Below are 27203 nucleotides of genomic sequence, written 5' to 3' on the forward strand. Positions count from 1 at the left end.
TATTTCCCACTGCCTCAGAAAGGCAACCAACATCATCAAAGACCCTTCGTACCCTGGTTATAATCTCATCCAATTTCTTCCACCGTGGCAAAAGATGCCAAATCTTAAACACGCATACCAACAGAGTCAAGAACAGCTTTTCCTCCACTGTTATTAGACTTTCAAATGGACCTTCTCAAATTCCAACTCTAATATTGGTCTTTTCTTTTTGTGCACCTTCCTTGCAGCTGTAATTTTGTATTCCCCGCTCTGTTCGATCACCCCTATGATCTTTGTAAGGTATGATCTATGAGTACTGCACACAAAACCAGACTTTTCACTGTAGCTAAGTACATGTGACAGTACTAAATCAAATCAAATTTGAACCATCGAGAAGTTGTGCAGCCTTTTCCCTGACCATGAGTCATTCTGATAAGTGCCACTGTATGTTTAGCCAGTACCCTCCACACCAGTGTTCCCTCTAAGCTGCCCTGGTGGTACAGCATGTCAGATGTCAACATGTTCTGAGGAAGGGTCAATGGACCTGAAACGTTAACTCTGTTTTCTCCTTCGCAGATGCTGCTGAGCTTTTCCAGCAACTTTGTTTTTGTTCCTGGTTTACCGTATCTGCAGTTATTTTGGTTTTTATAACAGTCACTTGACCTGAAAATAGCCAAGTTCAACAGAAATTTGAGATGGAATATCCGAGGTGACGTCATCAAAACTATCTCTCACACATTGCATAGGTTATTCAAAGATGTTAAACAGGACATTCATGATCTGGAATGTATACCTCACAGTGAGACCTTCAAATGACTTTTGGGATAGGATTTCTTAGTCACAGACACTGCCAGAATAAAGACCATCCGCCAAACTCTATGGATTGAACCTCATCAATAAAGGCAAGACAGAAAGGTCATTGCAGAATGTAATCCTCAAGCTGGGAACCTCTCTCTGTTATAAGTTGGAATACTTCACTGAGTGTTTAAAAAAAAATGAACTTTTGGTTCCACAACACACATTCTGGCACTGATCTCCATTTTAAAAGACTGCTTTTCAAGAGAATAAGAGCTTTGGCTCTTACTGGAATGCCATAATCAGTGTTCCAGAATACAGTTATTTCAATTACAAATTTTTCTTTTCAAGTATGCTTTTTTCCTCAGCGTTTGACATTCTTCTGTTTGTTTGCCTGCAGCAATATGTATCATGGTGAATGGGATGGGGTTTATCTTTTAAATAGTGTTCAGACTTTTTATTGAGTGAATTTACAATAGTACTAACTCCTTAATTTTGATGCTTTGAAACATCTGTCTGGCTGGCTATTTCACAGTTTTACAGAGGGTTGAACTGGAGAGCACTCCCTCTTTAACGACCCTGTTACACCACCCCTTGGGAGTTGCATTGCAAGAGAGACATGTATTCACCCATCCAGGCTTGGGCATAGCACAGTATTTAGCACAGGTATGGCAGGATCTGAAGATGAACTGACTGAAAGTTTTGTGAAAGTCCTGGTTTATGGCAAGTTGGTTCCAGGGTAGGCATCACATCTCTCTCTCTCTCTCTCTCTCTCTCGTTACTATACAAAGAACAGCATGGGAACTGGGTTTGGACTCAGATTTGTGCCCATCTCTAACCCACAGTGGATAACAGAATTTGTAAGGCCTAGGAACGAGGTGGCGAAAATAAAACTTCCCCTTTGTGGTTAAGTTGCTAAATCTGTTGCCTGATATGGCACACTGCCACAAGTTTGGCAAGGTCATCTGATTGTTGCATTGCCTGACTTCAATGGTAAATTGGCCCATTGCCCCTAAACTAAGGAGGTGTTTTTGAAGGATGAAGTGGGCAGGAAGTGACTGGAATTTCAGCTCTGTTTCATCCCTGTCAAATGATATTTTCTGGAAATTGTGGATCCCAGTGAGAATTGGATTTGACTTCACTGGACCTAATCTTGAACAAGTATTGCTAGCATCAGAAGTCTTTCCACAGGAGAAAAAATGGTGATCAAAAAGAGTTACAGGTGCTCCCAGGACGTTAAGTCGCTGCAACCAATCGGCACTGAATCCCTTAACTTTGATTTGAGTGTTTTACAGAAAGATATGTAATTGCAACAAAGGGTTTGATGTTCTTTATGTGATTGCCACTCTTCCCCGTAGGACATTGCACTCGAAATCTTTTTAAAGAATGGATTTTCGAAGTTACTTGTTTTCCATAAAAACGACAGGAAAAGGGTCTTTAAAAGGTAAGTAGCTCTAAACATGCTGTGTGGTCGCGACAACTTTTTGTGCGGTTATTTCCGTGGAATGTCATATTAACTTCTTTCTTCAGCGCTGTCTTTGTTTATTCCTCAGCTTCTGCCGTGCTATACCCTCTGTGAAAAAAAGCAAAACAGATGGTCTTAAAAATGTTGGGTGAGTTTACACTTTGTTCAAATTGAGTGACTGTTATGGATGGACTGTCAAAGTACTTTGCACTTGGGAATCAAAGTTGGAGAGAGCCATTTGAGTGTTTTAGGAGAAAAATAGATAGAGACTTGAAACAGTGTGAGATGTGGTACGATGGGGAGAGCAAAGCAGTGAGATTAAGTAAGGTTTATCACAGCAAAGAGCCTACACGTCCTACACAAATAAAGGGCGCTGTCATCTTTGGTTTGTTTTCAAACCTGTTCTCATTTTTGTTTCAACCACTATATTTTATTTGCCTTGCCTTTATAATGGAACTAGGAGCTCTTGGCTTTTGGTTATTTGTCAGCTTGCTGAATATGAAGTTGAGGTAATTTCCTCATGTTAAGAAGCAGATGACTGAGGATTTAAATAAACTGCATCCCCAGTAGCAATTTTGTTAAAAAAAACTTCTTAAAACAGGAACATCCCACAGCTCTTCATTAGTGTTGTTATGTAGGTAAACATAACAATGAATACACTTCAACACTACTTAGTGCCTTTTATGGCTTCATCATACTCAGTTATCTGGAAACATGTCTTTCTTTAATGCAACAATTCTGTCTTTGTTTGTGTCTCACAAACAACATCAAGCAAAAGGGACAGTTAAGCTTTTGTTCTTTTTTCTCATTGTTGATTAGGGGATGAATGTTGACCAGGACAGCAGGAGATTTACTGCCTTTACTTTTGAAAGTCTTCTGAGCTCTGTAGTGTCCAGTCAAAATATTGGAATCAGCAGATGGAGTTTCAACAACTTCATCTAAAGATTAGTATCCCTTTCACTGTGGCACTCCCTCAGTGCTGCGTTGTGTGTTAAGCCTGATAAATGGACATTAGCAAAGGTCGAAAAGGGAATTGACTTTTGCGTGACCATTTATTGACCATTCCGAGATGGTATTCAGTTGATGTGAAGCTGTTATCAACCAGGTTACTACTGTGCAGGACATGCTTTTTTCGTTTGCAAATGACGATATTCAGAAAGACAGAAAACCATCAGTGGTGTAACAGGATGGCACAGACAGGCTGATGAAATGGGCAGACCTATGGCATGCAATGAAATATAATGCAGAGACATGTTAAGTGATAGATTTTAGCAGGAAGCAGCAAACCAACATGACTGGCACAACTTTAAAGGGGTGCAGGGGTAGAAATGTAGAGTGGAGTGTATATGCAAGTCTTTCAAAGTGGCTGAATGAGTTAAGATGATTGTTTAAAAGGTACATGAGAAGCAAAAAGAAACAAAAGCATTAAACACAGAAGAACAAACACTAGATTATTTCTGTCCAATCCTGGGTACCACATTTTCGGAAATATGCCAAGCTCTTCAAGAGGATGCAGAGGAGAATTACAAGAATTATACCAGGAAGGAGAAACTTCAGACATATAGAAACTAATGAAATTGGGCTTGTCTTCCTCAGAGCAGAGACGATTAAGGGAATATTCAATCAAGATGTTCTAATTCTTAGAGTTTTGCTGGAGTAAGTAAAGAAAAATTGTGTTCATCACAGGAGGTTTAAGATAACTTAGGTTGGCATGAGAGAAAAAAAATTCAGAAGTCTTTTTGTTCTGATCAGAAATGCATTGCCTGAAGTAGATGTGTAAGCAGATTTAGAGTGAACTTTGGAAGTGTGTGGAGTACAGTGAAATCTCAGGTCAATGGAACTGATTTGTGTAGCTCTTTCTAAACCTAGCACCAGCACACTGGGTCTGAGGTCCTCCTTCTGCACTGTCTGATTTTATTATTTTATAGGACTGAGATTTTGTACTTTTCAATAAATTGAAAGTTCACATTAATTTGGAAATTGCCTATTCCCATCTATGGTTTCATTCAGGTTAGTGAGCAGAATTTGGCACAATGGGATTGATTCAGCCTGGGGTTGTGGTCATAAAACTGATTGCATCACATCTCACATTCCACTTCCTACCCAATCTTCCGCTCAGTTTACTTCAGAACTGAATGGTGATTGAAGTGTAGAACACTCTCAAAAGGCAGTAAGATGCCAGTATAATCAATGACTTAAAATCTTGTACTAGCCTATAATGAGACAGGATTGTTGGATGGAGTAAAGGCATGGATTAGCTATGATCTCATTGAATGGTGCAGTAGGCTTGAGGGGGCTGAGTAGCCTGTTTCAGTTCCTGTCACTTTGATGCTGAACAACATCGACCGTTTTGTTTTGGAAATAGTGTGAAGGCGATAAAAGCAACGCTCATACCAAGTGCATAGAAGAGAGTAGTCAGTCTTGAAACTTAAGACAATTGAGAGAGTTTACTTTATTTTTGTTCAACCTGGTAGTCTAGGCTGACAGCAGAGACTCCTTCAGCTCAGAAACCTTTATTCATTAATTCTCCAAGATGCTTCGTCCTGTTTTGCGACTGAGTTGGGTGCTATGAGGCCACTGAAGTCGGGTTCTTCCTCCATCTCGGCAATGTTCTTCACCTTGCTCCATTTGTCCCTTTCCCGGAGACATTTCTTCAGACAGGGACGGCACAGCATGTCTTTCCTGGCGAGGTAGAGGTTCTCCACGCGATCGATGGTCTCTATGGGCTCCTCGGGTACCTGTGGAGTGGTGAACGGGTTCCGCAACACATTCAGCTTCTTTAGTTTCGGCAGCTTGGTGATTTTTTCCGGCATGTAGGTGATCCGGTTGTCAAAGAGCCCCAGTTCCTTCAACTCCTTTAACGTGCCGATGGTGGTCGGAATCATTTCCACGGAATTCAGCCCGAGATTCAGGACCCGGAGGTTTTTCAGCTGCACCAGGTCCGTGGGTAGGCCGTCCGTTGTGAGCTTGTTGTTAGACAGGTCAAGATAGTAAAGCAGCTCCAGCTGGCAGAGGGTTTCTGGAATCCTCTCGATCTTGTTTGTGTGGAAGTCTAGGTAGCGCAGCTTCGGGAACTTGTTGATGAAGTCTGGAATCTTTTTGATCAAGTTCCGGCTCAGATCGATTTCCTCGATATCCGTCAACTTCAGAATGCACTTGGGGAAGGTTGTAATGCCCATGTTGCTCAAGTCTAAACGACGCTTCCCGTCCACTGTGATTTTCATGGAGTTTTTTGCCATTTTTAGGGTGACCTTTTTCCCCTGGGGGCCTCCTTTCCTTTTCGGCATGTTCTTGCTCCTTTTAATGTAAAAAAGAAGAAAGCAATGAAAATAAAATCAAAGGTTGTCCGTAATGACAGAAACAAGTAATTACATGGAGTTATGATTTTCTAAAAATTTGTTTATGGATATCGCTGTCCAGGCCAGCATTTATTGTTCACCTTTAGTTTCCCAGAGGACAGCTAAGAGCCAACCGCATTCCTGTTGGTCTGGAGTCACATGTAAGCCAGATTGCGGTAAGCGTAGCCAGGTGGAACACTCAGAATGTGAGCCCCCTGATTGGGGCAGTTAATCTGGTCCAGTCAGGGCACCCTGATATAAACAGGAGGGCCAGAGGTTCTGCTCACTGACAGCTGGCTCTGAGGAAGCCAGGCCAGTGTCAAGTACTATGGATGTTAAAAAAAAAGGAGTGACCTTAGAGAGCATACCAGCCTCTATGGAGTTATTTCAGTTAGGATGACTGATTTCCTTCCTGCAAGGACTTGAGTGAACCAGGTGGGCTTTAAAGACAATCAACTGCGGTTAATTATCATGGTCAACATGGGGATGGTTTTTTATTCCAGATTTTTATTGAATTCAGATTTAGGCTATCAATGTGGGTTTTGAACCCACTTCACCAGTACATTATTTTGGTGTTCTGAATAACTACTCCCGTGACATTACCACAACATCATCACTTCTTCTGCTTATCACTCAGCTGCAGGCCATTCAGCCCCACTCATCTATGCCAATGATTAAGATCCAGATGAGCTACTTCCCACTCACTTTATCTTGCCTTGCCAGCACATCCTTCCATTTATTTCTACCTTATGCATTTGTCTAGCCTTGTCTTTGCTGTAGAATTATTACAGAACTTTTCACCCTGTCCCGTCATCTAGACACTATTAGCACTGAGAAACATATATTAAATTGTTTGTATATTAACTGAGATCTGTGTAGATTTTCAGTAGTGAATGTTAATTCTCCTCGGTACTTTCCCAAGTGACTAAACACTTCGATGTGTAAAAAAACACTATGGTCTGGATATTCCCATCCCAATACAGAGCCAAAGTTCATCAAGTGGGCCTTTTAAAATGTTGGGCAGGGCCTGAATCCATGGCTTCTGAAAAATTCTAGGTCCTACATTTTTTTACTAAAGGACATTAAACAGTGGCCAGTCAGGCAACACCTACATTAAACAAGTCTGCTTTAGAGGAGAAGTGGGGAAGAGTGGGTGTGTGGTAGCGAGCGCCTTGAGGGAGGGTTGCAGCTTGTGGAGGCTAGGGTTTGAAATCAAATCAAATGTAAATGGACATTGTCAAAGTGGAAAACAGCATGTCATTTAGCTTGTAGCTGCAAGATGATTCTACTCAAACCTCTGGCCTTCAAAACAAAGGTGAGTGATTGTGAAAGTAAGCCAGGAGGAATTGCAATACAGCAAGTGACCCCACACCCACTCCTGCCGATTTTGCTAGTGTGAGATACAGCTCAGTCTCCTGCCTGGCAACGTACAACAGTAGTTAGTCCCATCACAAAGTGGTGTATTTTAGCTCATATAGTCCCAGAATCCTATAGTGTGGAAAAAAGCCAAGCCATTCAGCCCACCACCCTATTTCTTTCACTTCCCATAGCTAACCCACCTAAGTGGACACCAGGAGCAATTTAGCATGGCCAATCCAATGAGCCTGCACATCTTTGGACTGTGAGAAGAAACCGGAGCACCCAGTAGAAACCCGCACAGACACAGGGAGAATGTGCAAACTCCATACTGACCCATCCAGCGTCAGAATTGAACCTGGTGCTGTGAGGCCACAGTACTAGCCACTGTGCTACCTTTGTAGCTCTGTGGAAGTTGATGGGTTTTTGTGAATGATGTGCTCCCCAGTCTTGTGTTGCTCAAGGCCATTCTGGGCCGGGCAATAAATGCTGCCATTACCGTCAACGCTCACACCCCATGGAAAAAGATAAAGAGTGGAAAACAAGAGATAACAGAGTTTGGAGCTAGAGGAACACAGCAGGCCAGGCAGCATCAGAGGAGTAGCAAAGCTGGTGTTTCTGGCCGCGACCCTTCAACGTCAGCTTTTCTACACCTCTGATGCCGCCTGGTCTGCTGTGTTCCTCCAGCTCCACACTGTGTTATCTCTGATTCCAGAATTGGCAGTTCTTACTATCTCTGAGATTGGAAAACAATCCTGGGCATGCACACTAGGATGCTTTACTAAATCAAGATCAGGATAACCAGCGCCAACTCTGTTGAGGTCTGTTTGAAGACCTGTTTACACCAGCTCTGTGAGCAGAGGCTGGTGATGGAAGCTGGCACTTTTTGCCTTAGTGGCTTATTACTTCCTCCCAAGGGACAGTCGGAGCTGGCTGAAACGGAGCGCTCTCACTGTCACCGGCGGGAGATCACCCTGTTAGCCTACAGGGTGCGCAGCTCACCGCTGCCCACATGTCAAGTATCCTTCCACCTTCTACAGCAAAAAAGACGTTTTTGCTTCCATATGTTTTCATTGCACTGAATAAAAAGAATGTATTTTACAATGACAAACTGCCTGCCTGAGGAAATTATTACAGCTCATGGTTGTCTTATGAGTCTCACTGCCATTACTCAGCTTCCAGTCAAGTCTATTCTATCCCCAAGATCACACACAGCAGTTTAATCTGGTATTGGGAAAATCTGCTGTGTGCCTTTGAACATGTTTGCCTTACCTTCATGCAGCACAGGTTATGGAAATTGATTTCAATTGTTCAAACCTTATAATGCATTGCCTGAAGGACACACAACAGTCTGTAGTCCCCATATTCTGTGAACTCTGCAGCTTTCCAAAAGAAACAATTTTCACACAATTTTGTTTTAATCACTCATGAGATGTGAGCGGTCAGCATTCGTTGTGTGTCCTTAATTGCCCACTGGGCAGTTATGACTCAACCGCATTACCAAGCAAAGATGGCAGTTTCCTTCCCCACAGGGCATTAGCGAACCAAATGGGTTTTTCCAACAATTGGCAATGGTTTCATGGTCGTTAGGTCCTTATTTCCAGACTTTTATTGAAATCCAATTCCACCATCTGCTATAGTGGGATTTGAACCAGGTCCCTGTATTAACATTCCAGCAATGATACCGCTCTGCCGTTGCAGATTTGGGAAAAGGTATTGCAACTTATAGATAGAGTATTTAAACATATTTCACAGCATCCAGCCATGGGCAATATCATTGCAAATGGCCACTGGAATATGACAATGTAGATCTTGTAAAGTATTTACAGGACGGAAACAGGGCCATTCGGCCCCAATGGAACTCTGCTCCCTACTAAAGCCTCCTCCCGCCTGCCTTCACTTAACTGCATCAACATTTCTATCTCATTCCCTCTCCATGTTCTTATATTGTTTCTTCAGGAAGAATATTCATCTCAGCCAAGCTATGTGTGATAAAAACTGTCTCTACTGTAGTGTCACTTGCTATATAGCAGTGCCTCCCTGCTGACCCGTACAATAACTCCCCGCTTTTATTTGAAGGTCACAGATTTAAGTGGAAATGTCATAGAACAGTAAGTGAAATTAAATGTCGTTTTCCCTTTAGCAATGTACAGGATTTACGTTTGCCTTTATTCTCAGCACCCCTCCCCCTCCAAAAAAAATGGACTGGCTTAACGTGTGTTGCCTGATTGGCACCATTTAATGTGATTTAGCAAAAATAAATGACCGTGAGTTATTTGGGAGCCACTGGGAACTGGAGAAGTTTCCAGCTGGTTACTCTGTAGCTGACTTTCACACGACAGCACTTAATTGTACTAAGCCAGATCACAGTGGTGATGAATGATTGTTTGGGAAGCAATATGGGTTTCTCTCATACACACCTTTCCATTAAAAAGGCTTCATTACAAGCCCTTCAGGGACTTTGGCTACTCATTAATCATATTCAACCATGTGCAGGAGAATGTGAGATAATAACTAATGCATCCAGCTAATTTCAATTATCTAGCTTGGAACAGGGAGAAGAAAAGAACAAAAAAAAAGCACAGTGTAATACAGTCCACTTAATCCATCCATAAAAATCCATCAAAAGTACATTTGCTGCTTTTATTATGAGGTCAGGATGCTGAAAATATGTTTGAAATGGGGACTGGAGTTATGCTGTTCAGACTATTACTTGCTACATAAGCTGGTATCACTAATGAAGACAACTTGTTATGATTCAAATCAGGAGAGCCAAGTTATGCCGCTACTATGGGGTTACCCTATAGATAGATAAAAGAAAAGGAACAAAGTTGCATTTACATAGCATCTTTCACAGCCTTAGAAAGTTACAATGTGCTTTCAAGCCCAGGAAGTAATTTTTGACATCTGTTTGGTATTATAGCATCAGAAACACTGCAATCAATATGTACATGGCAAGCTTCTGCAAACAGGATGTTTGTCATGATGTTGCCTGAGAGGTATTAATTGTTAGGACGCTGGCAAGGACTCCCTGACCATTTTTGAAATGGCTGTGTCTGTTCCTTTGCCCTAAAAATACATTGAAGCAAACGGTACCATGATCTGACCTGCAAATGGTGCCATCTATTGAGGCTTGGCATGGGTGTCTGGCACCGAATGGAACACAGCAACGAGTAATGGGTTGTACGTTAATTAAGGAATAATTGGGAAGTCCCTACTTGGTATATAGGTGTGGGCAGTCTCTTGTGGTACATTGGTTGCGTCTGTCCATCTGAGTCAGCAGGTTTGAGTTCAAATCCCACTTCCCTCTGGAGGTGCATCACAACATGTCCCAATAGGTTGATTAAGGGATATATATTGGAGAATGTAATTGCTAGTATTGGAGCTTGTGGTTTGTGAGCTATAACTAAAACTTTGACTAGTAAAGTAGATGACTGGACTCTGAAATAAATATTTTAACTTCTTGTATTTATAAGTAACTGCCATTTTTTATGTTACTTGCTTATGGTAGTGAATCAAAAGTTAGGAATTGTCAAAGATTAGTGGGTTCCAGAGCCTTTTCTTTGATATGTATCTATGTTTGACTTTACAGTGGACAGTATCTCTGGGAAGAACATTTAATCCTAAATTAAATAGTGGCAGTAACATTGATCTCCCACCCAGTATCTTCCAGCCTGCTCAGGACTTTTCCTAGTCTTGGGCTGATCATGTTATAGAGAAAGTCTTAAACCATACATCTAGATTTCAAAAAGCCATTGTACTTCTCATCTCTGACAAGAAAATATTTTTGTAATAATTGCTCCAAATCAATATACTATGAATACAGAGATAACAAGGTGTAAAGTTGGATGAACACAGCAGACTGAGCAGTATCAGAGGAGCAGGAAGGCTGACGTTAGAAAACGTCAGCCTTCCTGCTCCACTGATGCTGCTCAGCCTGCTGTTTTCATCCAACTCTGCACCTTGTTATCTCAGATTCTCCAGCATCTGCAGTTCCTACTATCTCTGATACTATGAATACGGTCAGGAAGTACTGGAGAGGAGCAGTGATTTCTAGCCTGGTCTGTCTCACAGTAGATGTGCAGTACATCTTTAAGAGACCCATACTCATGATATCGAGATAATGGGAACTGTAGATGCTGGAGAATTCCAAGATAATAAAATGTGAGGCTGGATGAACACAGCAGGCCAAGCAGCACTGATGAAGGGTCTAGGCCCGAAACGTCAGCTTTTGTGCTCCTGAGATGCTGCTTGGCCTGCTGTGTTCATCCAGCCTCACATTTTATTATCTCATGATATCGACATTGGCTCACAGCATGTGACCTGAAGGTATACAGTTCTTAGGCTCCATCTTAACTGGGGCCAATTGAAGCATGACCTGCTTCTGACAAGCTCCTGTTTGTGACTGGCTAGATTAGTGTTATCCCAGATGCTGAAGTACTTGTGAACTGTAATACATGTACATAGCAGGAGCTGTAAAAAACAATTGTATCTTTCAGTTCCACCCAGATCTAATTCTCATGTTATAGGAGCTAACATACATTTTGTAGCACCAGGTACCATTACACTGCTGCAGGAAAAGCTCTTCCCTTCATGAAAAGGCACAATGAGGACCCAGGGATGAATTGGTACAAAGTTACAAGGAAACAGAAGATTGTTTAATTGGCCAGTCCTCTCGGCTGTCACTATCCTTTGATATCAAATATATCTGGCATATCTTGGGTAGATTTGTTTCAACAAAGAGTACCTCAAGAGGAGTGGGCAATAAGTTCTGGCCTGTCCTACAGGTGAGAGGAGTAAATCTATTTGGTTGGTATTAGTCTAAAGCAGCTGATACCATGCAGTGTGCCAGGCAGAAGCTGGGCAGTCGTGGAACAGTATGTAGGTCTGTTGCATATTACCACATGGCTAGTTACATTATGTATAAGAGATATGGTTATCTCTTGTGAGACATCAGGCAGGTTTAACTTAAGAGTAAGTACACATTGCTACTTTCGCTAATGCAGTGAACACCAAAAAATCCAAAGCAGTATGCATGTTCTGATGAGCTCCTGTAGAACTGGTTAACTTTTCGTAGGAAGAGTCCTTTCTACCCTGATAGTCGGAGCTTATCATGTGATGTGAGTGAACATAGAAATATAGAAATTAAGAGCAAGAGTAGGCCATTCGGCCCTTCAAGCCTGCTCTGCCATTCTATAGGATCATGACTGATCATTCAACTCCATTGATTGCATTCCCACCTTCTCCCCATGTCCTTTAAGTCTTTGGCCCTAAGAACTAGATCTGATTCTTTCTTGAAAAGTTCAGTGCTTTCTGTGGCAGGGAATTCCACAGGCTCACCACTCCCTGGGTGAAGAAATTTCTCTTCATTGCCCTAATTAGCCGACTCATATTCTTAGACTGTGACCCCTGGCGTTTTACTGTGCAGTCCTCATGAACATCCTTCCTCCCTGCCTGGTTTTTCTGCTATTGATTGTAATTCAGTGTTATAAGGGTAGGAACACCCTTTTGGTTCACCTATTGCCTCTTCAGCGCTTAGAGTCATAGAAATGTACAGCATGGAAACAGGCCCTTCGATCCATGCTGACCAAATATTCTAAATTAATCTAGTCCCATTTGGCCCATATCCCTCCAAACCCTTCCTATTCATATACCCATTCAGATGCCTTTTAAATGTTCTCAGTGTACCAGTCTCCTACTCTGGTAGCTCACTCTATACGCACACCAACTTCTGCGTGAAAAAGCTGCCCCTCAGGTCCTTTTTAAATCATCCCCTCTCACCTTAACCCTATGCTTTGTAGTTTTGGACTCCCCTATCCTGAGGAAAAGGCCTTGGCAATTCACCCAATCCATGCCCCTCATGTTTTTATAAACCACTATGAGGCCACCCTATAGCCTTTGATGCTCCAGGGACAATAGCTCCAGCCTATTCAGCCTCGCTGTAGAGCTTGATTCCTCCAACTCTGGCGCCGACCTTGTAAATCTTTCCTGAACCCTTTCAAGTTTCACAACATTTTTCCTACAGCAGGAATTTTAGTAAATTGAAAGCAGAATTCCCAACTTCCCAGTCATCAGGAACATTGTCCCTGCATTTAAGGTACTGTGTTACAACCTGTTAAAATTGTATAGATTTCTCTGACATCTCCCCTCATTCTTCTAAACTCCTGATTGGTAACCTTATCAGGTACTGTTTTATGTGAGGGAAAAGAAGTATGAATGATCTGGTGAAAGGGAGAGTGCTCACGTGAACCAGGTAGGTGATGGGGGAAAGACTCAGAGACCCCAAAGGTGCAGACTAACATGCTAACTCTGAACTCTAAAGGACTCCTAACTCTGAACACCAGATTCTACCTCCAGTAACTCTGATTCTCTGTTACCAGAACCTTTGGTCTTATAGACATTGGGAATGATGGTTAAGAGTGAAAGCAATTACAGCATCATCACTAAGACCAGGAAACTATGATGTGATTGGTAGAAAGCTGAGGCGTTTGATTTTGTCTTGAACATCATTAGAACAATGTATGAACCCAAGGACAGTGTGAGCGAAGAATTAAAGTAGAAATTAACATACCAAAAGCAGAATAGTACAGGTGCTGGAAGTCTGAAATGATAACTTAAAGCGCCATAATAACTCAATAGTGCATCAACCTAAAATGGTAACTTAGTATCTTCCATGACACAAAATAATAATTTGTTTTTGCAATTGCAAATAATGAAAATCTAACTGGCTGCCCGTTTCTTCTTTTCTTTCGTTTAGTGTTTGATTTTTCACTTTACTTGTCCCTTTCCTGTCTCTTACCTGACAGGGTTTATTTCATGCATGTTACCTGACTAAGACCTTCCTTCCAGTTGAATTGCTAATAGCTATATGCAGACTTCAGCAATTCGAGAAGGCAGGCTGAACAGAGCTGACCATTTACAATTTCTAACGTCACTCTACAATTGTAAAAAGAAATGTGGGAATAGGCAGAGGCTGTTTGGCCTCTTGTGGGGATCCACCGTTCAATTACATCTGTACCTCATCTTCATTTGCCCAATCTTCATCTTCATCTTGAATATTTTAATCACTGTCCCGACATGTCCCAAATCTCAAAATGTTCTGGGGACGGAGAGTTCCAGATTTCCACTCTATACAAAGCAGTGCTTGCTGAGATCACCCAGAATGACCCTTCCCTCACTTTACGGTTTAACCTCCTATTTGAAATTCCTGGAGGAAATAAAACCAGCTTCTTTGTCCAAGAAGGTGTTGCCAAAACCTCATCTCGCAGAGTCACAGAGTCCTGCAGCGCAGAGATAGGCCGTTCAGCCCAAACTGGCCTGTGCCGACCAAAATGCCCATCCACACTAACCCCATTTCCCTGCATTTGGCCCATATCCTTTTAAACCGTTCCCATCCATGTATTTGTCCAAATGCCTTTCAAATGTTAATAAAATGTGAGGCTGGATGAACACAGCAGGCCAAGCAGCATCCCAGGAGCACAAAAGCTTTTGTGCTCCTGGGATGCTGCTTGGCCTGCTGTGTTCATCCAGCCTCACATTTTATTATCTTGGAATCTCCAGCATCTGCAGTTCCCATTATCTCTGATGCCTTTCAAATGTTGTTAATTTACCCTCCTCAATCACTTCCGCTGGCAGCTCATTCCATATGCGCTCTGTCTGAAAAAGTTGCTCCTCAGGTTCCCATGTATTGTTTCCCCTCTTAACTTAAACTGATGCCCTCTAGTCCTCGATTCCCCAACCCTGGAAAAAAGATTTTGAGTGCGTTCACCCTACCCATGACTCTCATGATTTTATACACTTATATAAAATCCTCCCTCAGTCTCTGACGCTCTAAAGAAGTTCCTTGAGGACTGATTTCAGTTTCCTGGTTAATGTAGCTAAGTCAGGGTGTGCAGAAAACTGCAGCGAATGTTAAGAGAACGTACACATCATTTCTAGACACACTGTTAACAGGATACTCACCGGCTTGAACATTATGTCCACTAGGTGGCAGAGTATTCACATACAAAGTAACCTGTGTTCTCCAGAGCTACTCTTCCACAATACCGAATTCCTTCATTCTCACTCTCAGTAACCAGTAATTTTTAAATAAATTGCTTTGATCTCTGTTTTTGTGTCCTTTTCACTATGTTCCCTCAGGGTTTCAGTTTCTAAGGAGCTGTACTTCCTGTGAACCCTTTCACTTAAAAATGTAGCTTTTCTTGACAAGAGTTCTCTATCCTATTTGATTCCAGATTTCTGCACGTATTTAGCCCATAAGTTACCCAGATTTGTGCACCAAGCGACTCTTTCTCTTTTTGCTTCTCTCTTTCTTGCCTTTATTTAGAGATTTTTTTGAGTTTTGTTTTGTTCCTTTTTTAACAAAAGTGTTTTTATTATTTATCCTCCTTTGTCTCTCTCATTCTCCTGCTGACCCCCTCCTCTTCTCTGCTTCAGTCCTCGCACCACCAGTCTCCTTTGCAACGTGCTTTTATATGTACCCACTTCTCTCCTCCACCTCCTCCATCCCCCTCTCCTCCTTCCCATCCCTCCCTTACTGCTCCTCTCCCTTCCTCTCTCCTTCTCTATCTCCCCTCCTCCCTCCCTCCCTTCCTTCCTCTCTCTTCCTCACCTTCCCTCCCTTCCTCTCTCCTCCTCACCTTTCCTCCCATTCTGCTTCTTGAACCTACCATTTTAACCTCTTCCTAGTTTTTGCCACCGGACCAATATTGTCCTGCATTTTAAAAAAAAATAAAATCCACCTATCTCTGAGATTTTAAGAGGTCGTATTAAGTGAAGGTTGTTAACAGAAGCAATGACTATGGATACTGGAAATGCAAACTAGTGAACTCACTCCATGTGACCAACATCCTAGTAAGCAAACTGCTCAAATTGGGGCATGTCTGTTGAGTGAAGGAGGTATCGATGGAAACTTCGAAGGTCTCCCAGATTGGCAGAGATCCTGAATGTTGGCATTGTAGCTGATTTCTCTTCACTCTTGCCTATTTCCAACTACTGATTGGGCACAAAACATCAGAAAATCCAAGCTGGAGCGTCTTAAACCAATGGGAGAAGCCTAATGTGATTTAGATTTTAACTTCAACACTGAGATTTCCTCGAAGAACTAATGGCATTTATTTGCATCTTTATCAAGGCAAGGAACTTTACAGGAGGACAGCAGGGGAGAAGGTACTGGGAGAGGTGTGAGCTAAGTTATAAAATGCCTTTTAAAGGAGGAAGATTGTGCTGGGGAACTTCAGCAAGGTAAAAGGCATTGGGGCTTTTCAGCTACCTTTACCCCAGCAAAAACCTGCGAAAGATCAGCTTGTTTTTGTTGGTCACACACTTGCACCATTTAATGTCACAAGTAGCATTATAGGGCCCCATTTTCCCATCTGCACGGGCCATATCTGTGATGGCAGGTGGAAAAAGAGGTGGGTGGGTCACAAGTGCAGAGGCTCCCCTCCACCCCGACTCCACTCAATTCCAGTTGCTGGTAATTTTTAGCAGCACCGAAAAGGGACTGAGGCATCATGAGCCCACGTGCAGCACTCCAGACTTTGTCGGGTTCTGTTGCTGAACTGGACATTTTCAACCTCCTATAGTTTTGATGGATATGTCCAGTTTCTGAGTACGATGTAAGTCTTTCTGGTTCAGAGGAGCCTGGAATAGTGGAACTGTAGTATAAATTTGGAAATCTTTTGGCACTGACATTCAAATTCTTTTGCCAACTTCACATTATGATATAATGCAAGTTAACTATGTTTTTAATGCGGTGATCAATGATGAGCCTTTGTCCTTAAAAGGGTAAATGACAGCTAGGTTAATCAGCATCATTAAAGTAAGATGCATTGGAGTGCATTTTCCATTGGATAAAATGCCTATCTGCATTGAACATTAATGATATTTAGATTTCCTTGTGTCGCTAGGCTATAGGGAGAGGCTGAATAGGCTGGAGCTATTTTCCCTGGAGCTTTGGAGACTGAGAGGGACCTTTATAGAGGTTTATAAAATCATGAGGGGCAGGGGATAGGATTAATAGCAAAGGTGTTTTTTCCCTCAGGGTAGGGGAGTCCAAAACTAGAGGGTATAGGTTTGAAGTGAGAGGAGAAAGATTTTCACCAGACATAAGGGGCAACATTTTCACACAGATGGCAGTGTGTGCATGGAATGAGCTGCTGGAGGAAGTAGTGCAGGCTGGTACAGTTACCTTTTATTTTTTTTAAGGAATGACTGTTTGTCTTGCCAGTCTTATGAGCATCTTGAAAATCTCCAGTGTTTATTTTAGGGCTTAAGAGTTCCGTAAGTGCTGTTAATAGGTGAGTGGGCTTGGTGGATGAAGAAGTATGCAGGGTGAAGCTTTAGCTTTTGAATGGGTCTAGTGGATGGAGGCAGGCCATTTCACCTGCCTGCTTTGATATCCACTTTTGCCTGGGTGGTGGGCTGTTGACCACCACCAACCGCCCCCCCACCCCCATCCCAATCCCAGATTCTGCAGGGAAATAAATCCAGGGGAAAACACAGCCACGCAAGAGATAGGGTGTTGGGAATTGGCCTGATTCCAGACTTCCACATCAAAAAGCGAAAATCTAGCCATGTATTTTTTTTCACTGAGATAATCGGCAAATGATGCCATGGACTGTCTCAATTGCACCAAGATACGTATACTGCAGTGGTACCTGATATAGAAAATACTGTTGAAATTGACTCTACAAACTGCAACAGCCCAGAAATATTCCAGGATTAGACTTTCCCATGATTTGATTGTTTACTGTGCATCCGAAACCAAAACAAGAAACAAAACTGAGTCAAGTTACAGTTGCCATATATTGGATTTTCCACAGTAAAGAGTGCCTGACTTGAGAAAGATATCACTCACTCAGCATGGCCTGAAGATGACACATCTTCCTAAGTACAAGACAAATTTTAGGTGCTTACACTGCCTAGTGGTCTGACACTGGAGAGATCTTGGCGTGTCGGAACTGAGCCCTACAGTTTGACCTTCAAATCCTCAGTGTGCGCTGAGATTGCTGATCTCAACTGACAGTCAATATTAGTCTTTCATTTGGTTTTGGGATCCCGGGTGAGTCGAGCCCAGGTTCTTCACTAAGTGACAATGTAGCAGTCGATTCTGGAAGTTTGCATACATACGGGGTGTCTGTGAAGGACCCCGTGACTGAAAAACTTGACATCTCTCACTGTCAAGGCTTGCGTAAGTAATGACGTGAATGAGGAAAGCAAAGGCAGCAGTGGAAATATTAGCCGAGCAGAGAGTGAAGAGGTTCAGCTCAGAGAAAGGAGAGGAAGTAAGTGAATAATTGGATTGTTAAAACACAGCGAGTTCCAGGCTGGTGCAGTCATCTCCATGACATTGGAACAATCTTTCAGGTGTCATCACAATGATCCCATTGTGCACACAAGTTCAGAGAACTGAGCAGAGCACCAAATACCAATGACACCCTCGAGCAATTGCGACAAATCATGAGGTGGAAGGTAGCTTATTAGCATCTTTTGCCCCCTCCACTCAGGACTGTGTTGTAACTTCCTCTGAGTCACTACACAGACAAACACAATCCTCTTCATGTACATCACAAACATACCTTGATTTCTTGAACTGTGTGAGCTTGAAGTAATTTTTCTGGTTTAGTGATGGAGGGGTAAAGGGGTAATGTTTAATGGTTGTGGGGTAATGACATTGGTGAACATTATTAGAAAAAATCAGGTATTATGACAAAAGTGCAATGACGCATAATAACAGGAAGGAAACTAGTCATTAGCTGTTGTAAGGTGTATCTTTTGTAGATACAGGAATATTTCTATTGTCTAATGCACTTTAGAGATCACATTGGCCTTTATTGCAAGGCCATTGGAGTATAAAAATGATGAGATATTGTTACGTTTGCAAGACAGTTTTGAGACCACAGCTTGAGCACTGAATGTAGTTTGGTCTCCACCTTCAAGGTGTGATATGCTTACACTGAAAGAAGTACAGAGAAGATTCACCTGATTGATCACTGGGATTTTTAGAGTTGTCCAAAGATGAGGATCTGTGCAGATTGAGCCTATACTCTTGAGTTTAGAACAATAAGTGGTCATCTCATTGAAAGAAAGAAGATTCCAAAGTGGCTAGACAGGCAATGTACTGAGAGGTTATGATACCCTGCCAGGGAAATCCAGAGCATGCATGAACATAGTCAGGATAAAAGATCAATCATTTAGGACAGAGTTGATTTCTGATTTCTTCATAAGGTTGTGAATCTTTGGAATATCGAGAGGACTGTGCATCCTCCAATATTGACTATATCTAAAATAGAAAAGCCTGGTTTTTGATTGTTGAGAGAATCAAAGAATTTGGGGGAGTGGCTAGGAAAATTGAGGTCAGTCAGCCATATTGTGTTGAACAGTGAATGATAGATCAACCATGATCTTACTGAATGATAGAGCAGCCTCAATAGGACATTTTGTTATGTTCTTGTATTCGTAGAGTACCATTTCTAAAATTACTAGAGTTAAAGATTTAGGCAGGCACTAGTCTTAGTTCTCATTTCAATTTGACTAAACTGTCCATTTTGTTTAGTTAAAATGAATTGAAGGTAAATGGCCTGTGGAGCAGCGAATTACTGAGAGACCTGAGACGGTTTGATTTTGAGGTCAATGAATTAGTTTTCTATTCTGTTAGCGACTGCAGTTTTTTAAAATTGACCAAGTGATTTGTATTTTTCTCTAATCTGACACGAACATAATTCTCCTTCCGATCCCACAAAGTAACTTGTGTTGTAAGTGATTCTTGTTCGTAAGATCATTAGGAACAGGAATAGGCCATTCAGCTCTTCAAGCCTGCTCTACCATTCAGTAAAGTCATGACTGATTTGACCTGGCCTTGACTTCACCACTGTCTTGACTGTCATCGGTCAAAAGTCAAAACTCGGCGTTAAATATATTCAATAAACCAGCATCTCCTGCTCTCTGAGGAAGAGAATTCCACATACTATTGACCCTCTAGGGAAGAAGTTCCTCGTTATCCTTGTCATGAGCACAAGACCCCTAATTTGAAACTCCACCACTTTTTCCAGATACTTCCATGAGAGGCAACATCCTCTCAGTATCTACCTGGCTAAGCGCTCTCAGAATCTCACCAGTTTTGAGTTCATCATTAACTCTTCAAAACTCCTTTGGGTATAGGCCCAACCTGCTGAAACTTTTGTCAAAGACAATTCCAGGCATCAGCTTGCTCACCCGTCTCTTTAACAGACTGGTGGTGGGGATGGATAACACATTATTCTGTCAACCCTCTACCCATCCCAGAACGATGACCTGACGCCTTTGTCTCACAGTCAGGCAGCAAAGCTGTTCTGGGGCATTTCCAAGTGAAGTTCATTCCAGGTGCTTCCTTCCCAGGATTTAGCGGAAATCAACATTAGCGTGAGATGGGAGGAAGGCACTCAGGACCAAGCTGCTCAATGCCACATTGGAGTAGGGAAATGAAGGTTTGAGTTTGACACCAACCTGGGAGGGACAGCGTTCTCTTATAACTAACCAACTGTACCTTACCCAGGAGTACTTGATGCTGGCACAGTGTGAACATGTAATGTTCTGCTGGATTTGATGAACACAAGAATTAAAACAAAACAAGAGCCGTCAGTTTGATGTGGAGATATGTCTAGAATTGGAGCAAAAGAATACAATTGTCTGGTAATTCCCTCTGTTGGCGTTTTTAGCTGACAAAGATTTAAGGCCTGCATATGGAGCTCTTGCTCAGCATTAATTTGACAAGAGACAATCCATCTGAGAAAGCAGACATACGGAATGACATGTAAATGAAGTTTTGAGGGAGATAATGTGATAAGAGGATTAATTCAGCGTGGGCTAAGAGGTTAGGCGGATTTGACAGCATCATGCGAATAGGGCCAGTGAGATAATTTAAGTTATTTGTTTTCAATGGCAGTCAGAGCTCTCTTCCTAAATATGGTTCAGGGACACAATTCAGAAGATTTTCTCCTGCCTTTCCTTGCAAATTCCCCAAGGTGAAACCTTTTGCAAGCTTACCACTTAATTTGGTTCTGTGTGTTTTGTTAAATTTGATAACATTCAAAACATTTCTCGCATTCCTTCACAATGGAATGGGCATATACCTGCCTCAATCCAGCCTCCTGCTCTCACATTGATCCTGCCATCAGGACTGATTTCACCAAGGCCATCATTATTCTTGCCAAGCTATGGTTGAAGGATATGTCAATAGGATCACATATAGTAAGGTAAAGCGGAGGCTCATATTGGAGCAGAAACATTGGATGGATCAGCTGGACCATGCAGAAACATAGAAAATAGGAACAGGACTAGGCCGTTCAGCCCTTCATAGAACATAGAACATTACAGCACAGTACAGGCCCTTCGGCCCTCGATGTTGTGCCGACCTGTCATACCCATCTCAAGCCCATCTAACCTACACTATTCCATGTACGTCCATATGCTTATCCAATGACGACTTAAATGTACCTAAAGTTGGCGAATCTACTACCGTTGCAGGCGAAGCGTTCCATTCCCTTACTACTCTCTGAGTAAAGAAACCACCTCTGATATCTGTCCTATATCGTTCACCCCTCAATTTAAAGCTATGCCCCCTCGTGCTCGCCGTCACCATCCTAGGAAAAAGGCTCTCCCTATCCACCCTATCTAATCCTCTGATTATTTTATATGTTTCAATTAAGTCACCTCTCAACCTTCTTCTCTCTAACGAAAACAGCCTCAAGTCCCGCAGCCTTTCCCCGTAAGGCCTTCCCTCCATTCCAGGCAACATCCTAGTAAATCTCCTCTGCACCCTTTCCAAAGCTTCCACATCCTTCTTATAATGCGGTGACCAGAACTGTACGCAATACTCCAAGTGCGGCCGCACCAGAGTTTTGTACAGCTTCACCATAACCTCTTGGTTCCGGAATTCTATCCCATTGTTTATGTGGACTTTCGTAAAGTCTTTGACAAGATTCCGCATGACAGACTGATTAGTAATGTTAGATAACATGGGCTTAAGGTAATGTTTGCCACTTGGATACAAAATTGGCTGTATGGTAGGAGACAGAGGGTAGTGGTGGAGTGTTGCTTTTCAGACTGGAGACCAGTGACCAACAGTGTTCCACAGGGATTGATGCTGGGTCCAGTTCTGTTTGTCACTTCTATAAATGATTTGGATGAGAAGCCTACTGTGTACACTTTCTGGTCACCCTGCTAAAGGAAAGATATTATTAAATTAGAAAAAGTTCAGAAGGGATTTACCAGGATGTTGCCGGGAATGGAGGGTTTGAATTATAAAGATAGGCTGGGATTCTTTTCACAGGAGTGCAAGGGATTGAGGGGTGATCTTAAAGATGTTTACAAAATCATGAGGGGCAGAGCAAGACACTTTTCCCTGGGATGGAGGAGTTCAAGACTAGGGAGCAGTTATTAAGCTGAGAGGAGAAAGGTTTAAAAAAGGACATGAGGGGTAGCTTTTTAACAGAGTGGTTCGTATGTGGATTGAACAACCAGAGGAAGTAGTGGATGCGGGCAGAGTTACAATGCTTAAAAGACGTGGATGAGAATATGAATAGGAAAAGTTTGGAGGGAAATGGGCCAAATGCAGGCAGCTGGTGCTGGTTTAGTTTGAAAATATGGCCAGCATGATCTAGTTGGACCGATGGGTCTGTTTCCATTGCTGTCTGATCTACAACTATGAGCCTATAACTCTTTGGGTGCCAAGTGTCACATCAAATGTGGCCATAAACTGCATGGGATGAGAAACTCGCTGACACTGATGGAGCGCTTTGCTGTTACAGTGCTGCCTGATGTTGTGGGCCCTGTCTGTTGATGCTGTATCTTAACCATGCCTATCATCATATTTTCCTGCCAGCCATCGCCCACCCGTTACTTTCAATAGATGGGATGTCCAGACAGGGGCTGCACAATTGCACGGCTGGTTCTGCGAAAGCAGCAAGGTACTGGGAGTTTGCTGCTGAGTGTAGTCCCATAGACCAGCTTTCAGGAGGAGTGGGAGGTAAACCCGCAGCAAACTGGATTCATCACTTAGGAAAATGCTGCAAGCAGAGAGATACCTTTTTGCAGAGTTAGAAGTTGAGTTATGCTGGGTTATTTAGATGGGAAGAGCCACTTCTCAGCATAAGGTGAAGCTCGAAGTACACTTCAGCTCATCACAAATATGTGAATTCCTCAGCGACAAACCCAAACAAACAGACAAAACGGGCTCAGAAACCATAACCACTCTCCCCTACATCAAAGACATTTCCGAAATGACCACCAGACTACTCGGACCCCTTGGCATCAGAGTAGCCCACAAACCCACCAACACACTAAAACAGCAGCTAATGAGCTTAAAAGACCTTATACAGACAATAAATAAAACGAACATCATCTACAAAATACCTTGCAAGAACTGTGACAAACACTACATTGGACAAACAGGCAGAAAGCTAGCCACCAGGATACATGAACATCAACTAGCCACAAAATGACAGGACCCACTATCACTAGTATCCTTACATACAGATAAGGAAGGACACCACTTTGATTGGGACAACACATCCATGCTAGGACAAGCCAAACAGACACGCAGGAGAATTCCTAGAAGCATGGCATTCCAACCAGAACTCCATCAACAAACACATTGATTTGGAGCCAATCTACCATCCCCTGAGAAAAAGAACAGGAAGTGACATCACCAACACAGGAAATGACATCACCAACCCAAGGAAACCTAACCAGATAAATAGAAAGCGGGACATAACACCAGTGCTTCGTTGGAGGCTCACTGATGATGTTACCTAGAATGGTGACAAAACGTCTGAAAACAAACCTTCCAGCTCAGCGAGCAATCTCACATCCATGTGAATCCTCACATACGGTTTTAAAAAATTACAAACAAGAAAAAGATGCCGCACCCATGCACATATCCTGGATTCATGGAATAAATACAATACAGTAGAAGCCCTTTGGTCCATCGAGTCTAGACTGCTGAAGATACACTAAGTTTGCATGAGTTCCATTTTCCTGCAATAGGGCCATAGCCTTGAATGTTATGACACTTTAAATGCTTGTCCAGCTGCTTTTTAAAGGTTGTGTCATGTCCTGCCTCAGCTACCTACCTAGGCAGTGCATTTCATCTCCAAGTATCTTTGTTTATCTTTCTCGTTTTCATTCCCTTAAGATACTGCTTCGAATTGCTTTATCGGCCAAGTGTTTGGTCACTTGCCCCCTCTTTGGCTTGGTGTCAGTAGTTTTACGACATGGCACTATAAAATAATTTTGGGCGCACCGCATCAAATTTACAGTCACTCCACGGGTTGGAATCTCAACAGCAAGGGAACAAGTCAGACTGGTTGCTATGTGGCAGAATATAATTTATCCCACTGTCTGTCTTCTGTCCAATAAACTTCCCCTAGTAGAATAATGAACGTAGGGGGCTTCTTTTAATAAGTGACCTTGCATTTATTCAACACCTTTCACATCTCCAGGACCACATTTTACAATCAATGAAATATTTACGAAGTGGAGGACACCCCTACCAGCAATGGGGCACAATTGCTCCCTCATGTTTCATTATAATTATACTTCACTCTAATGCATGTCTCCGTATAATTTAGTTCAACTCAGCATGTAACTGTGGAAGCAGTGGGGCAGAAACCTGAACGTCCCATTTGAATCAGGCCAGCCTGAAATGAATTGCCTCTGGGTTTCTCTGGCCGGCTCATTCACCATCACGGTTTTCCCGAGGGCTGAGTCAAGTTACAGTCAGTCAACACATAGTGGGTTGAGGAGCTTTCTGGAGAGCCTCGTTGTGTGTTGAAAGTTCAGTTGTGGAGATTGTTTGTGAAAAGGCTGCAGTAATGTCAATAATAGTGACCAATGAACAATTTACACGTTAGTTGAAGTAAGACAACTTTCACGCATTTTCAGCCAGATCAACTCAAGGAATGCCAAGTCAAGTTGACCGTCAGGTCAGAACCCAATCCGGGCTTAATGTTTGATCGTTACATTTGGAAACATTTCTCAAATAGCTCACAAGTCAAAATCCTGTAAAAAGGCATCATGATCTGAGTTTGTCGTAAAACTACTGCACCGTGTCCATCAAAAGTACAGGAAAAGACAATTAATCGAATTATGATCAGTATGACTTACATAATATGAAAAGGCAGTTTGACAAATAACAGAAGCCTACTGCAATCCTCAGTGCAATTCACAAGGTCTGGCTGAAGAAGACTTTGTCAAATTCTAGCAAACTCTTAAAAAGTACAAGACTCTAACTATCCTCACCCACCTTTAATTCTGAAAATCAAATGCCATACAGGAGCAACCAGTGAGAATTCTGCACTGCAGTGTTTTCATCAGCAGCCTGACCTATACTGCCCAGGACTGCCTGCTGCTATTGTACAGGCTTCTTCCATCTCTGTTGCTTTGAATAATGAATTACGTCTTCAGCGAGGTTTGTAAGATGAGCCCAGTGGACAACAGATCAAAGAATTAACCATCAGTCTTGCTAGGGTAAAACTCTGAATGTGTAAAGCTGCAGCCGGAGAAATCTCTGGAATTGAAAGAGCTGTCAAGCATTTGCATGTGAAATCCAAAGCAGAGCATTTCCTGCTCAGCTGAGCTTCCCTTCTTCTCCTTGTTTAACTTGGTTGCTAAGCAGCATGGGCCTATGAGCCTTGTTGATAATTAGCATAGCGTTTAACCTTAGTAGCAAACAACACTTAGTTTCAAGATATGTAACCAACTTGTGAAGATACTATTGCCTTTCAGCCTGCCTCTGAAATCTTAAAGACAGAACCTCAAGTTTACTATGTAAACGTTACTAATATATTATTTATAGAATGTAAATCTTAAGCTATTGCTTGATCAGCATAATCATTAAAGTAAAATTAGGGCCTAGACTTTTCAATCATACTGTGTACTTGAATTAAAGTTGGGAAGCAAATAAGAATTTAAGATCGCCACATATTTGAATCCTTGTGACAATAAAGCTACATGTAGGATGTTTTTAATTGGAACAAAAAGTTGTTGTGAAACTTGAAAGGGTTCAGGAAAGATTCATTAGGATGTTGCCAGAGTTGGACAGTTTGAGCTGTAGGGAGCCCCGGGCTATTCGGCCTCTCTTTTCTCCAGAGCTTTGGAGGCTGAGGGGTGGTGACCTTTACCGAGGTTTATAAAATCATGCATGGCATGAATAGGGTGAATAGCCATGGTCTCTTTCCCAGGGAAGGGGAGTCCAAAACTAAAGGACATAGATTTAAGATGAGAGGGAAACGATGTAAAAGGGACCTAATGGGCAACTTTATCACACAGAGGCTGGTGTGTGCATGGAATGAGCTGCCAGAGGAAGTGGTGGAGGCTGGTACAATTACAACATTTAAAAGGCATTTGGATGGGTATATGAATAGGAAGGGTTGAGAGGGATATGGGCCAAATGCTGGCAAATGGGACTGGATTAATTTAAGATATCTGGTCAGCCTGGACGAGTTGGACCGAAGGGTCAGATCCGTGTCGTACATCTCTATGACTCTTATCATCTGTGATGTCCTTTGCTGGGATTTGTTCTTCTCACAAAGCATTGCTACAGGAACATAATTACATTCTTTAGCTTTTGTGTGTTTTCTTAACTCGCCCAAAAAAAGTGTCTTACTGGCTGAGGTCACCAATTAACCATAGCTGTAGATTGCACCTGAAAATAAAAATCGAAAGATTTGGCTGTTGTAAAGGGGAAGGAGGAAGGGAGAGAGGATGTTGGGATTTGATAATTGTGGTTGGCAGTGTCCTATCTGCAGATTTCGCTAGAGGGAATTTTCTAATATGCAGGGTTAGGGTCAGCTGTGTATGACTTAGCGAACTCCTCTACGATGTGCAGTCTACAGGGATGCTGTCGCTCAGCCACAAACCTAGGTGAATGCATCTCTCAAATAATTGAAGTTTGAAGACAATAGTGGATATGTCCAGCTTCGTGTGCAACATTTGTTTCCTTAAAGCTTTTGAACCCAGAGGTTTTGTTAAAGGCTGGTCTCACGCCCTTGAGAACAAAGGCCTAAATCTAAACATTTCTGAGAGAATCCTGAAACATGCAAATTTTTGGGACCCTGGCAGAATTTAACTTGATTGTGTTCCTCGATAGAACCAGGAAGACAAAACATGAGCCCTGATGTTTCTCGTGTTTCTGGGCTGTTATTCATCCCAACCAATCTCACCCTCCATTTAGTCTTCCCCATCACGTTCTTCAGATTTGGGAACAAGCATCAGAATACTCTCCCCAGATA

The 27203-nt window shown here is 42.3% G+C and overlaps 2 protein-coding genes across 3 annotated transcripts in view; one reads left to right on the forward strand and one right to left on the reverse strand.

The window, feature by feature from the left end:
• Positions 1–27203, forward strand: part of wdfy4 (WDFY family member 4) — a 277951-nt gene that overhangs the window by 153785 nt on the left and 96963 nt on the right. Inside the window, exons 46-47 of the mRNA XM_048563720.2 lie at positions 2133–2218; positions 2328–2387. Of these exons, the coding sequence (XP_048419677.1) occupies positions 2133–2218; positions 2328–2387 (146 nt within the window). The remainder of the gene's footprint in view (positions 1–2132; positions 2219–2327; positions 2388–27203) is intronic.
• Positions 2100–25531, reverse strand: lrrc18a (leucine rich repeat containing 18a). Of its 2 annotated transcripts, none has more exons than XM_048563724.1 (3): positions 25217–25531; positions 4707–5536; positions 2100–2347 (listed from the first exon to the last, which is right to left on the reverse strand). In XM_048563724.1, the coding sequence occupies exon 2, from the start codon at positions 5524–5526 to the stop codon at positions 4753–4755; it is 774 nt and encodes a 257-aa protein (XP_048419681.1). In that variant the 5' UTR covers positions 5527–5536; positions 25217–25531; the 3' UTR covers positions 2100–2347; positions 4707–4752. The 2 variants fall into 2 exon arrangements, with proteins under 2 accessions (XP_048419681.1, XP_048419679.1); XM_048563722.1 differs by lacking the exon at positions 25217–25531 and adding an exon at positions 25078–25157.

This window comes from Stegostoma tigrinum, chromosome 37 (assembly GCF_030684315.1).
Source record: "Stegostoma tigrinum isolate sSteTig4 chromosome 37, sSteTig4.hap1, whole genome shotgun sequence".
In the NCBI taxonomy this organism is placed as follows: domain Eukaryota; kingdom Metazoa; phylum Chordata; class Chondrichthyes; order Orectolobiformes; family Stegostomatidae; genus Stegostoma; species Stegostoma tigrinum.